The sequence below is a fragment of the Equus przewalskii genome, chromosome X, assembly GCF_037783145.1.
Source record: "Equus przewalskii isolate Varuska chromosome X, EquPr2, whole genome shotgun sequence".
Classification (NCBI taxonomy): Eukaryota; Metazoa; Chordata; class Mammalia; order Perissodactyla; family Equidae; genus Equus; species Equus przewalskii.
Window position 1 is genome coordinate 38,635,158 of NC_091863.1, and position 13,884 is coordinate 38,649,041.

At 37.5% G+C, this 13,884-nt stretch overlaps 1 protein-coding gene across 15 annotated transcripts in view; it reads left to right on the top strand.

Moving 5' to 3' along the window:
• Window positions 1-13,884, top strand: part of JADE3 (jade family PHD finger 3) — a 128,596-nt gene that overhangs the window by 73,548 nt on the left and 41,164 nt on the right. For all 15 annotated transcript variants that reach the window (XR_011536290.1, XR_011536289.1, XR_011536291.1 and 12 more), the window contains one exon: window positions 10,016-10,173. Coding sequence is in view for 11 of the 15 variants with exons in the window: in XM_070606451.1 (XP_070462552.1) it covers window positions 10,016-10,173 (158 nt within the window). In the remaining 4 variants the exon portion in view is untranslated. The remainder of the gene's footprint in view (window positions 1-10,015; window positions 10,174-13,884) is intronic.

Genomic DNA, 13,884 nt, shown 5'->3' on the forward strand with positions numbered 1-13,884 from the left:
TGCCCCAGGTAAGCAAATGCTCCCATCCTGTGTCTCCCTTTGAGTTGGCCGTTTGTGCTGTGACTCATTTCTCTAATGAGTTCACAAAAAAATCATTAATTTACTGCCTGTCCTGCCTTTTTCTTGTAAGGATGGGAGTTTCTTTTTTCTGACTCTCTACAGATGAAATTTTATGTTTCTCCTGGGAGTTAGTCATTGAAATGCAATATAAATGATTGTTTTTGCTAGGGCTTAATTGGCTGCATTAATAGATACTTATTTTCTTTGATGTTTAGTGCTTCGGTAAGGTTCCTGTGCATGCTTCCCCCTGATTTATCCTCTAGAGAAGTTTCCTAGGGGTGTGTGAATCCTACATATGATTCAGGGGCTTTGGTACCTTCTGAAAATTGTATACAGACTTTTAAGGGTATGTTTTTACATGTATTTTTTTTCTGAGCTAGTAGCCTTCATCTGTTTCTCCAAAGGGCCCATGCTCTTAAAGATGTTTTTAAAAAGCTAATTACCCTAGAAAAAGCACATAGTATTGGATGATCAATTTGAATATATTAAAAAGTCTTCCATTCTTTCTCAAAAGCCTGAGTGTTTTCGCCTAATATTAGTCTGACTTGTCTATAAAACATATCAACCTGTCTTTGTGTGGGGGGGAAGATTGGCCCTGAGCTAGCATCTCTTGCCAATCTTCCTCTCTTTGCTTGAGGAAGATTGTTGCTGAGCTAACATCTGTGTCAGTCATCCTCTACTTTATATATGGGACGCCACCACAGCATGGCTTGATGTGCAGTGTGTAGGTCCGTGCCCAGGATCCAAACCCGCGAACCCTGGGCCACCGAAGCAGAGCGTGTGAACTGAACCACTACGCCACTGGGCCAGCCCCCATATCAACCTGTTTTAAAGGATTGACTGCATATCATCTATAGGCCCAGAGTCTCATTTATTATGTCTGAGACTTTCATAGCAGCAGAGTGAAAGGTCATGTATTTTAACTCAGGAGAGAACACTGCAATACCCTCAAATAGAGCCTGTTTACATCATTTTACATGTATTTCTAACAATCTTCACTATTTGGTTTCCAACCCACAGCAGATAAAAAGCGCTAAACTTGAAAATGCACACTGCACAGAAAGGGACATTGAGGGATGGAAGAGAAATTTACAAAGCAAACCTCAGATGTCATCTCTTGTGTGAAAATTGCCCAGATCTTCAAGTCGGACTCAGTTGCTCCCCCTCCTCCATTACCAAGATGCATACACCTCTGTTTGGTACAGGGTAGGGGGAATAATCAAACCTACCTAAGTAACCCCAAAGTACATGGCTTTATGATAATTGATGTACCAGTTTATGTTAGCCCATACCCATCAAAAATGTCCTGTTTATTCTTTATAAGAAACCTGAGAATTATTTTAAACTACTTAAAAATATTCACATGGTCTTTAAAGTTTTAAACTTAGAAATTGAATAAGCTTTGCTTCGTTGGAAAAATCAATGTGGGACACAATGTCTTGACAATACTAGGTACCTTTGTTATCATATAAGAACAAATTTATATTCTATGCTAGGTTTTCTCTGCTTTAAGTGGCTGATTCATCTAGATAACCCAAACATCTTTTCTTGCCTTAAGATTGTATAATTCTAAGAAAATTGCTTACAGTTAGTTCCATTTGATTAAATGTAGTTACCATATTTGCAGCTGTTGTTTTGTGCTTTTGGGGGTGACGCATCTGTTTGTGGTCAGTTATGTATAGTTTCAGATTTAAGCGCTTATGAATCAAAACTGGTCAGTCTCTTTGCTTCATTTACATGGGCCAGACAGTGCTCCCCTTTGTGTCATACAGGAAGTAAATGTTTTGGCTTTTCGTCTAAAAAATATCACAAAAATGTTCAGACTAACTGTGCTTTAAGAAATTGCCCACTGAGAGATGTTAATGAGAGCAGTAAAAGCCAGAGCTGTCCATGAAGGGCATTTTCATTTTGTGGCTCTGGCAGGTTAAGCATTGATATTCTAATTGAATTCATAGTGAGGCCTCCTTTGTTTCTGCAAGCATCTGAGAGGCCAAGATGTGCATGCACTGTTGGACTTGGCATAGCTTCTGGGCTGTATGTTAGCCTGTGAATCCCCTCTTTGACCATAAATGAGCAGATATCTGGTAAGTACAAAGCCTTTTTGTTTCAGGATCTTTTGGGGAGACTAGTAGTGCATATAAAATAGGCACACAATTAAGAATTTGTAAAACTTCTCAACTTCATTACCTAGGTCAGTGTCAACATCCAAATCCCTCATTCAGAATCTTTACTTTAGCAACAAACGACCGTGTTTTATTTTGTGAAGTTTCTGCATTACCTCGTGGCCTATAGAATGTTGGTTAAAGTTCTTGATGGGGCTCTTGCCTCAGAACCCTGTCTTTGGGAGCCAAACCATGCACATTTTAGTTGAGCATGAACTCACGGTTCCTTTACCCCATTAACAATTACTTTATGGACTAGGTAGCAAAACTCAGCCGTACTTTTAAAAGCAGAAAGCAGTATATGGTTGAGACAATAATGATAATAAAATAACTGCAGTGGAATTTGTTTAGCAATTGCCATGATCCTAATACCATGCCAAGCCCTTTACATAAATTCACCCATTTAATCCTTACAAACCCTATGAGGTGGTGTTGTTATCCTTATTTTACAGATGAGAAACTGAGACACAGAGAATTTAGATAACTTGCTCCAAACTAGTAAGTGGTGAAATCAGCGGACCAATCCAGGTAGTCTGTCCCTGGACCCATATTCCTTTCTCTAAAGATTTTTAATTTCATTTTTTTTCCTTTTTATCCCCAAAGCCCCCCGGTACATAGTTGTATGTTCTTCGTTGTGGGTCCTTCTAGTTGTGGCATGTGGGACGCTGCTTCAGCGTGGTTTGATGAGCAGTGCCATGTCCGCACCCAGGATTCGAACCAACAAAACACTGGGCCACCTGCAGCGGAGTGCGGGAACTTAACCACTTGGCCACGGGGCCAGCCCCTTTAATTTCATTTTTAACTATGTAAAATATTTTCCTGGTTCAAACATCAAACTATGAAATGAAATACAGAGAGATCCAGCTTTTGTCTCTCTCTTCTCCGTATTTTCTCCCCCCTCCGCAGAGTTAACCATTTTTTGGAAAAGTTTATGGTTTATCATTTTGTTTCTTTATGAAAATATATACAAATATATGTGTGTATGTATGTGCCACTATATGTGTATAAAACTCACACCTCAACCCAGGAAATGCTATAGCTATTTTGTTTGCCTGTATTTGATTTAAAAACCTAAAAAAAAAATGCCTTTTCTTTTCAGAAGCAGATTCATGAGACCAGTCTGGTAAATATATTTCATATCACTTTGCAGATATCTGCCTGAGTACTGAACTTACATTCCTAACCCCTCTTCAACATTTTATGTTCTGCCTCATGCCTGAGATGTTTGACTTCTACAGCAAGATAAGGCAGACTCTTGCACTCTGCCTTGAGTAAAAATGCTTCTTTAGAAACCTTGGATCTGATGCTATTTAATCTGGCTAGCTTGTAAAATTGAAATCAGGCTTATCATGTAAAGTCTGCTATTTTTCTCTAAAGGCGAAAGGGAAAATTATAATAGTCATTGGATTTAGCCTTCATTTGCTTAAGAAAAATAGGTATGAGTTGATTAGTGTTCCTGCAGTCCAAGATTTCCTAGACTTCACAGAGTGCCTGTTCCCTGGAGATTTGGTCTTTCTGAAGCCATGGACAAGGGCCAGATTTCATTGGCCTTGGCTTTTATATCTCTTTGTCTAGAGTCTTCAAGTTACTCTTCTGTTTGGTAAATATGTGTATTTGTTTCCTAGGGCTGCTGTAAGAAATTGCCACAAACTAAGTGGCTTAAAACAAGAGGAATTTATTTTCTCACAGTTCTGGAGGCCAGAAGTCCAAAATTGGCCAGGCTGTGCTACCTCCGGAAACTTTAAGGGGAGATTCTGTTCTTTGCCTCTTTCAGGTTCTGGTGGCTCTCAGCGTTTGTTGACTTGTGGATCAAGAGTCGATCACTCCAATCTCTGCCTCCATGGTCACACTGACTCCTCCTCTTCTGTATCAAATCTCCCTCTGCCTTTCTCTTGTAAAGACACTTATTGGATTTAGGGCCTACCCGGATATTCCAGGATGATCTCTTCATCTCAGAATCCTTAAATTATTTACGTCTGCAAAGATACCTTTTCCAAATCTGGGAACATTCACAGGTCCAAGAAATTAAGACATGGGCATATCTTTTGGGAGGGCCTCCATTCAACCCACTACAATATGTTTCCAAGCTACTTAGGGAACTATACAGAACAGATTTTCATAAGCAGTTATACCAAGTATTAAGATATGACTTATGCTATGTGATTAGATGGTGTAGTGGTATTAAGCCAAAAGCGTGATTTTGCAATCATTTGATTTATTTTGTGAAATGTATCACATGGAGAATAATAAAATATTTCAGGAGATTGAAAAATGTTTGACTCTAGTATTCTTTCCAGATCTAAGGTAGGGTTTCCCACAGCACTGTCTTTCCTGAAGACAGTAGTTTAGCACAATTGTAAATTGCCACTGCCACTTAACCACTCGCTCATTAAAGGCACTCTAGTAATTTATAGAAATGGATCAGAGTGTTCAGCAAAATGGTGATTTAGTTTCTGCCTCTAGCCACCCAGAACACTGAGCTCTGTGCAAAACATGTTAAATGGATGTGTCTGTGATCCTCTCTTACCCTCTTATACAAAGTATTATGTAATAAATCACCAGTTTTTGTTTTCTGTAGACTTGGCTTTCTCACTGCACAGCACCCAATTAACTTTAATTGGCTAGGATTCTTGGTAGGAAAATCATTTTGTTGCCACTTGGCCACCAGCATATTTAAGGTTGGTTTCCTTCTCTACTGTGCTCAGGTCCCATTATTAATTATAAATCTCCCCTGAGTGAAACCAACAGGCATTTGCAGAGTTGTCCCTGCAAAGTAGCAAATGGAATGAGTCCTTATTCATTTAAATGGCATCATTTGATTGTGTGATAGTTCAGTTCTATTCTCTGTGAAATGTCAGTTTAAACAGAACTTCACCAGCTGAGAATTCCTTGCTTTATTGGATCATGCTCTATGCTGCCTCCTTTCATGTTACACATAACTTGGGTAGTGTTTGTCTTCAGGGAACCTTTATTAGCATTAAAGGCTAAAACGTTTGCTTAAATAGCATCTCTTTCTTTGATTTTCCAGAAATGTGGACACATTTATCTTCAGTCTACAAGTGGTTGATTTTTTTTTTTTTTCGGAATTAGAAATTAGTAGGTGAGGTATAGACCAATATATGTATGCTTTTATGTGAAAATGTATTCCCTCGTTGCTTAGACATTAGTTAACTGGGCCTTCATCTCTGAAATCATTGCCAGGTTAGCTTAAGAACTCAGGGCATACTTTTTTTCTGTTGTTGAAAAGGCAGAATCACAAAGCTTAGGCTGCCACAGCAATGTAAGTCATGTTTCCAGGCTGGTGAGCACAGTTCTGTGCCCCTTAGTCCCCCAGGCACCCTTTCAACCAGAGGATAACAGTACATCAAATTTTAGATGGATCCCTGTCCCCGTATTGTCAGTACCTAATTGTGCTTAGGGTGTAGAAAATGGATTATGGGGAATCTCTTTGTTTCCACAAGTCCAAGTTGTAGCTGTACCCATATCATTATCCCCTACCTCTGGCCTTTGAGCTTTCCACGCAGTTAGGGCTTCCTTGCCGGGGGTAGGGTTAAGGCTTGCACAGCGAAGCCTCTTGGCTACCACAGTAAACATGTCATTCTTATCCTTCTCACCCCTGAGGAGTTCACTGAGAGAAATTAAAAACTGGTAAATCAGATAGTAAAAGGTTAAAAAAGAAAATGAGACTAAGGACGTTTTTAAAAGATCTAAGTACAAAGATAGCAACTAAAATAAAACTACAAACCTTCTTAAATATGAAAAATATATATAATTAAAAGAGCGAAAAGTATGCATGTGATAGAGAAAGAAACATAGGAAATATAACATCATTCATGTAGTTATAAAATATGACAGTTGAGACCAAATATAAGTCGTGCCAATAAATATGAAGGGACTTGACATCTGTTAAAAAAAAATTGGGGGCTCAAAAAACAAGACCCAACTATATGCTGTGTACAAGAGTATACCAAAAACACCTATTCAGAAAGGCTGAAAATAAAGAGATGGACAAAAGTATACCAGGAAAACAGAAACAAAAGTGTCAGGAGTAGTGATCCTGATATCAGGTAAAGTAGAAATCAAGCCCCCCAAACAAAGAAGGAGACTTTTTAATGCTAAAAGCTATAATTCACCATGAAGATATGGTACTTACGAATATTCATACACTCAATAACACAGCAACCACCTTTATGGAACAAAAACTATAGGAGATGCAAGGAGACATAAACACACTAATCATAGGAGTCTTTGAAGCACATGTCTCAGTATCAGATTAAGTGAACAAAAAAATAAGTGAGATGTTAGAAGATCTAAACAACATAAGCCGTAAGGTACATCTGATGAATATATATCAAACTCTACACCTTGTTATTAGAGATAATAGAGAACACACCTTCTCAAATGCATGTGGTACATGCACAAAATATGATCAAATATTAAGTCACAAAGAAAACATCAGTAATTTCTGTTAAGTAGAAGTACTATAAACAAGACTGATCACAGTGCAATAAACTCAGAAATTACTAACAAAAATAGATCCCTACGGAAATTTTAAAATCATCTATTAAACAACTCTTGAGTGAAAAGAGGAAATACAAACTGAAATTATAGATTTTTTTAAAATAATGATAATGGGGGCCAGCCCCATGCCTGAGTGGTTAAGTTCACACACTCCACTTCAGCAGCCTGGGGTTCGCCAGTTCATATCCTGGGCATGGACCTATACACCACTCATCAAGCCATGCTGTGGTGGCATCCCACATAGAAGAACTGGAATGACTTACAACTGGGATATACAACTATGTACTGGGGCTTTGGAGAGAAAAAAAAAAGTAATGATAATGAAAACATTCCATCTCAGATGTTTGCCTGTTAAGTTATATGAGAAAAAAGAGGCAAGCATTGTTCAACCTAATCTTTTTTTTTTAATTTTTATTTTTTAATTTTTATTTTTTTGAGTAAGATTAGCCCTGAGCTAACATCTGCCACCAATCCTCCTCTTTTTGCTGAGGAAGACCGGCCCTGAGCTAACATTCGTGCCCATCTTCCTCTACTTTATGTGGGACGCCTGCCACAGCATGGCTTGCCAAGCGGTGTCATGTCTGCACCCGGCATCTGAACCAGCAAACCCCGGGCTGCCAAAGCGGAACGTGCAAACTTAACTGTTGCACCACCAGGCCAGCCCCAGTGTTCCACCTACTCTTGATAAGTTTTTCTACAAAAAAAAACTTTAATTCTCAATGTCTCTAAAGTTTAATTACAGTATACTAAATAAACACTAGTTCTATTTATTTCATTTCTCTATACATTTATAGCCAACAGTAAGAGAGTTTCCAATATTTTGACCAAAATGTTCAAAGATCATAGAAAAATCATAATTTTTTCCTTAAGCTATTGATTGCTTTTCACAGTTTCCACATGCACCATCATTTTTATGGTCTCACATTGTTGTGCAAAGTGGAACTGCCTATACTTTGCAAGCCTCTGTACAAATAAATTTGAAAACCTGGATAAGATAGATAATTCTCTGTGGAAATACAGATTACCAAAATTGACCCCATTAGAGGTAGAAAGCTTAAAGAGATCAATTTCCAAAGAAGAAATAGAGAAAATTATTAAGGAACTACCCCACAAAAAAAAGCACCAAGTCCAGATGGTTTCATAAGGACCAGATAGTCTCAATAATTCTGATTATTCTAGAGCATTGTAATGGAAGGAAAATGTTCTAATTCCTTTTATGAAGCATGCATAACACTGTTGCCTAAACCTAAAAGACAAAGACAATACAATCAGAAGAAATAAAACTGCAGATTAATAACACTCATGAGTATGATACAAAAATATTAAAATATTAGAAAATAATATCATACCATATTAAGGAAGTAATATATCATGACCAAGTCACATTCATTCCAGAAATGCAAGTTTGTTTCATTATTAAGAAATCCAGTATTATCATACAGCATATTAATATGTCTAAGGAAAAATTATTATTTCCATATATGCTAAAGAAGCCTTTAACAAAATTCAATACCCAGGCATTATGAAGCATTTAAGAAAATAGGAACTGTAAGATACTTTCTTAACATTATGAAATATGTACACCATAGTCCTCGACCTAGTCTCTTATTTAATGGGAAACACTAAAGGCATTTCCACTAATTTCAGGAAGAAGGCAGTTATACCCACTATCCCTGTTACTATTCCAAATATTAATAGAGGTATTAGCCAATGCAATGGAACAAGAAAAACCAATTAGAGACATAAGACTAGGTAGAAAAGATGCAAAACTCTGTAGATGATATGATAGTATATTTGGAAAATCAATGATGAAACTGAAGCAATAAAAGAATTCAGTAAGGTAGCAGAATATGAAGTTAACATCTAAAATTAACAGCTTTTATAACCAGTTAGAGGATGTAAACATGCCTGGGGCATGTTGTAATGTAGGAAATTAAGGAAATGCTTTAAAAAAGATGGGACATGTCGAAAGAGCACTGGCCAACCTGAAAGAACTCCCGGTGGCCAAAGGTGGAAAATCTGAGCAACAAATAAATAATAATACTAAATTATAACCCAAAGAATAGAATAGATACTCATGAGTCTCTAATGATATAAATAAATAATTCAATAAATAAGAAAATGGGGGAGAAGGGACAGATCTTTCTTTCAGAGGAATTCCAATTAATAAATGTTGAAGGACAGAGGGAAATAGAAAATCACCATTAGAACACCACAGTAATAATTGTTGCAGGCAAGATATCCACCAGTGGATGCTAAAATTAGTCAATGACAGTTTGAAGAGAAACAGGATATTTTTATAACCTCAAAGTATCTCCTCTAAGATATTTATTAATTACAAAGGAAAATATAGTAACCTAAGTGGAGAAAAACAGAAAAACCTACTTAACCAAGTGATCAAGTTTAACATCACCACTAATAAGATATTGGCATCATGTGTCCCTGATATAATGGAATGAAAAAGGCACAGCATCATTTCTGTGGTATTCTTGCCAAAAAACGAATAACCTCAATCTAATCATGAGAAAACGTCAGACAAACCCAGATTATAGGGACATTCTATAAAATACATGACCCATACTCTTCGAAAGTGTCAAGGCTTGAAAGACAAGAAAATACTGAGAAACTGTCACAAATTGGGGGATACTAAGGAGACATGACAACTAATTGCAATGTGGGATCCTGGATTGAACAGAAGGACATTAGGGGGAAAATTAGTAAAATTTTAATAAGGTCTGTAGATTAATTAATAGTATTGCAGCAATGTTAATTTCCTGGTTTAGATATTTGTACTCTGGTTATGTAAGATGTTAACATTAGAGGAAGCTATGTGAAGGGTATGTGGGAACTCTGTACTCTTTTTGTAACTTTTCTGTAAGCCTAAAGTTATTTCTAAGTAGATAAAAACTAAGGTAATGACTAAATAAACAGATATAAGTTATCAGAGGATACTTTTTTCTTAATTTGAGAGTTTTAAAGATTATTTGTTTTATACAAACTGTTTTAGAGTAACCTGTATTGATTTAAATTCAAGGAGCCCAAGAAAATAATTCAGGAATATCCTCTTTACTCTTTATTAAATCCAGAACAAGCTGGCTTCCTTGTCAGCACTTCAAACCCTTTCCAAACAAGTTGATCTGGCTGTTTAGGAAGTTAGAGATGTTTCTCTTGTTGAAGCATAGAGTGGGTGGGGATGGTCTTTTTAAAAGAACATTAAATGGTGTTAGTTCCATAGTGATGGTCTTCTCAAGATGTGTGTAATGTCTTCCCAGGTATTCCGGAAGGACCTCATCAGTGCCATGAAACTTCCAGATTCTCACCACATTAATCCTGACAGCTATTACCTCTTTGCGGATACATGGAAGGAAGAATGGGAAAAGGGAGTCCAGGTACCAGCCAGTCCAGAGACTCTTCCACAGCCTTCCCTCAGGTATTTGCATGCTTGTGCCTCTGGCTTAGGGAATGAATGCTCTTATAGTTATCTTTGTGCTGCTTGGGGAGAGACTTTGAGTAGCTAATTATATGTTTAGAATACAAAGTCACACATCATGTTCACCGGTTCATTCAGACCAATGGCAGATTATACCAGGCTAGGATAGATCAGTAGTTAAAGTCAAGCTCATTTATATAGGGATATAATATGTGCCCATTCACAGAATAAAACTGTTTGAAGTCCAGTCTGAAGTTATGATAAGATTTTGGAGACCAGGATTTCCAGGTCTAACTCAACAATCAGTAGCATCTATTAGTCTTTGAAGAGAAATAGAGCATTAATTATATAACCCCATAATAACTCTATTAATACATAACTCCATGAGAATTTGCTTCATTATAATCGGGACCTCATAGTGATAGCCTCTATAGAGGGCCAAAACATACAGAGTTTGTAAAATGCATAAACCCAAAGTGAAGGGGATAACTGGAATAATTGGGTTGACTGTAAGCACGTGGCCTTCATTTGCAAAGACTTGAGAAGAAAGTTTAAGTAGGAGAGGACTTTTGTTTTGTGGAAAGGGGAGAGGACTTTTCTGCCGGAAGTAGTAGTAAGTTCAGTTCCTCACGAGTAATGACTGGTTTTGGAAGCCATTTTTTCTTACTGGTCTTTGTGTTCCCAGTGCTTTGCACAAAGGCTGGCATGAAATAAAATGCTTGGCATAAGTTTGAGTGAATGAAGGAAGAAAGGAAGGAAGGAATAGCACCAGATAAAAGAGCTGGTGGGACCTGCTGGTTACTGTGAGAAATTGTACATCTCATTGTACATCTTTCTCTTTCTAGTACATAATAGGTTCTTAAAGGGCAGAGATCACATCCTTGAATTCTCTGCCCCTAGCACCAGGTTCTTCGCTCCTAGTCATGCTCCAGAAATGCTTATTGAATCACTTCTAAAACCCAAGCCCAGGCTGTCCCACCCACAGAGAGACTGTCTGTGCTCTGTTAAGGAAAGCTCCACAGTCTTGCCCAACATACGTCCTCAGCCTCACTAGCTTATCATCATTGACACCATCTCTTGCCTCCTAAAAATTAGAACAGCATCACGAATGGACACAAGTCAGGCATTTTCATGTCCTTACTGTCAGTATTTTTATCTACTGTAATAGTAACAGTGGGGAACCTAGACTTCCACCTCAACCTGGCAGCAGTAATTTCTCCCCCCATCTAGGGTGATGTCAGAGGAGACTTAGTAGAAAGTCAGGACTTTCACCACTGCCCAACAGTAATGAGGACACCTCCTCTCCCCGTGTTGTGAGTGGAAGCCACATAGGGAGCGGTAGTAAGGCACTCTTACCAATCCCAGCAAGGAAGGTATCAGTGGAGGCCTAATGGGGAGCCAGAACCTGACCCAGCAGTAACAGAGTCCCTACCCTTGGGACCCTTGTCGACCCATGTCGACAGAGGCCAAATGGTAAACAAGGACTTCTACAAACACCTGGCAGTGATGAAGTGATATCCCCTCCCCCAACCTGATCTCCAGCTAGAGCAGTGTCAGAGGAAGCCAGCCAAAACAGAAGGTTTAAAGAAGATCCAGAGTCTCATAGCATAATATCCAAAATGGTCCAGGTGTCATTAAAAAAAAATCACTCACATCAAGAACCAGGAGGATCTCAACTTGATCATAGACAATCAATAGATTGTAGCACCAAGACAACAGAGATATTTGAATTATCTAACAAAAATTTAAAAGCAGCCATCATAAAAGTGCTTGATTGAGCAATTATGAACACACTTGGAGCAAGTGAAACAATCATATCCCTTCTTTCATTCCTGATATTGGCAATTTTTCCCTACATTTTTTCTTACTACAGGTTGGTCAATTTTACTGACCATTTCACAGAACCATCTTTTTGTTTCATTATTTTGTATTTATTTCTGCTCTTATCTCTGTTATATCAGTCCTACTTTCTTTGGGTTTATTTTGTTCTTCTTTTTCTAGTTTCTTGAGTTGGGAGCTTAGCTTATTGACTTTTCCTCTTTTCCAGTGTAAGCATTGAGTGTTATAAATTTACCTCTCAGCACTGCTTTAGGTGTGTTTTAATGTGTTGTATTTTCATTTTCATTCACTTTGATATATTTTTTTCCCTCAAGACTTCTTTTATTTAGAAGTGTGATTTTGGGCTGGCCCCATGGTGTAGTGGTTAAGTTTGGCACACTCCGCTTCAGCGGCCCGGGTTTATAGCTTCAGATCCTAGGTGTGGACCTACACCACTCATCAGCCATGCTGTGGTGGTGACCCACACATAAAAAAAAAAAAGTGGAGGAAAATTGGCACTGATGTTAGCTCAGGGCTACTCTTCCTCAGCAAAAGAAAGAATGTGATTTTTAGTTTCCAAGTATTTGAATAATTTCTTGTCGTTCTGTTACTGATTTCTAGTTTTGATTCCATTGTAATTAGAGAACACACACTGTATAATTTCAATTTGTTTAAATTTGTTGAGGTTTATTGTATGGCCCAGGATATGGTCTTTCATGGTTCGTGTTCCATGGGTGCTTGAAAATAATGCATATGCTGCTGCTGTTGGGTGGAGTATTCTATAAATGTCAATTTGATGGTGTTGAGTTCTTCTATATCCTTGATGATTTTCTGTATGGTTGAAGTCTCCAACTGTAATTGGGGAGTTGTCTATTTCTCCTTTCATTTCAATCAGTTTTTGTTTCACATATTTTGCAGGAGTGTTGTTTGATTCACATACATTTATGATTGCTATGTCTTCTTGGTGGATCCATCCTTTTGTCATTATATAATGTTCCTCTCCATCTCTGGTAATTTTCTTTGCTATGAAGTCTAATCTGATATTAATATAGTCACTCGTGCTTTCTTTTGAGTAATGTTTGCTTGTATATCTTTCTCCATTATTTCACTTTTGATTTATATATCTATATTTTAAGTTTGTTTTTGTAAACAGCATATATTTGGATCATGTTCTTTAATCCACTCTGTATTAATGGCTTTAGACCATTTACATTTAATGTAATTATTGATATATTAGGACTTAAGTCTGCCATTTTATTTTGTGTGTGTGTTCTCTCTCTCATTTCTCTGTTTTCTTTTTCCTGCCTTCCTGAGAGTTACCTGAACAAATTACCACAACTCACCCAGTGTGAAATACATGGCTTGAATAGCCCCATAACTATTAATGAAATTGAATTTGTAATTAAAAACTCTCTCTAAAAGTACCTCCAGGCCCAGATGATTTCACTGGAGAATTCTACCAAACATTTAAAGAAATAAAAAGTGATAATACTGGAAGAGAAATTTGAATCAAACTAAATGTAGTTATAGAATAAGTAGCTGACCATGGGAATGTGGATACTGTTGTTGTCTGAGAGGCTCTAGATATTTAGCCAGAGGAACTTAGTGAAAGCGAACTTATGGACATAAAGAAAGAAAGTGATTGTGATGACAAGAATGAAGATGTCCCAGAGAAAATGATGCCAGCAAAAAACTGCACATTAAAGGAACTTTCAGAAATATTTTACAATGTTGAAAGCACAAGGGACAAAATGTTGAAAACTAATCCAAATTTAGAAAGGAGTATGACAGTTTGCCAAGGCATAGAAAAGATGCTTGCTCTGTATCATAAGTTATGTGATGAAAAGAAGGAGTCACGCACTGTACTCTTGATAAGATTTTACAGAAAAATAA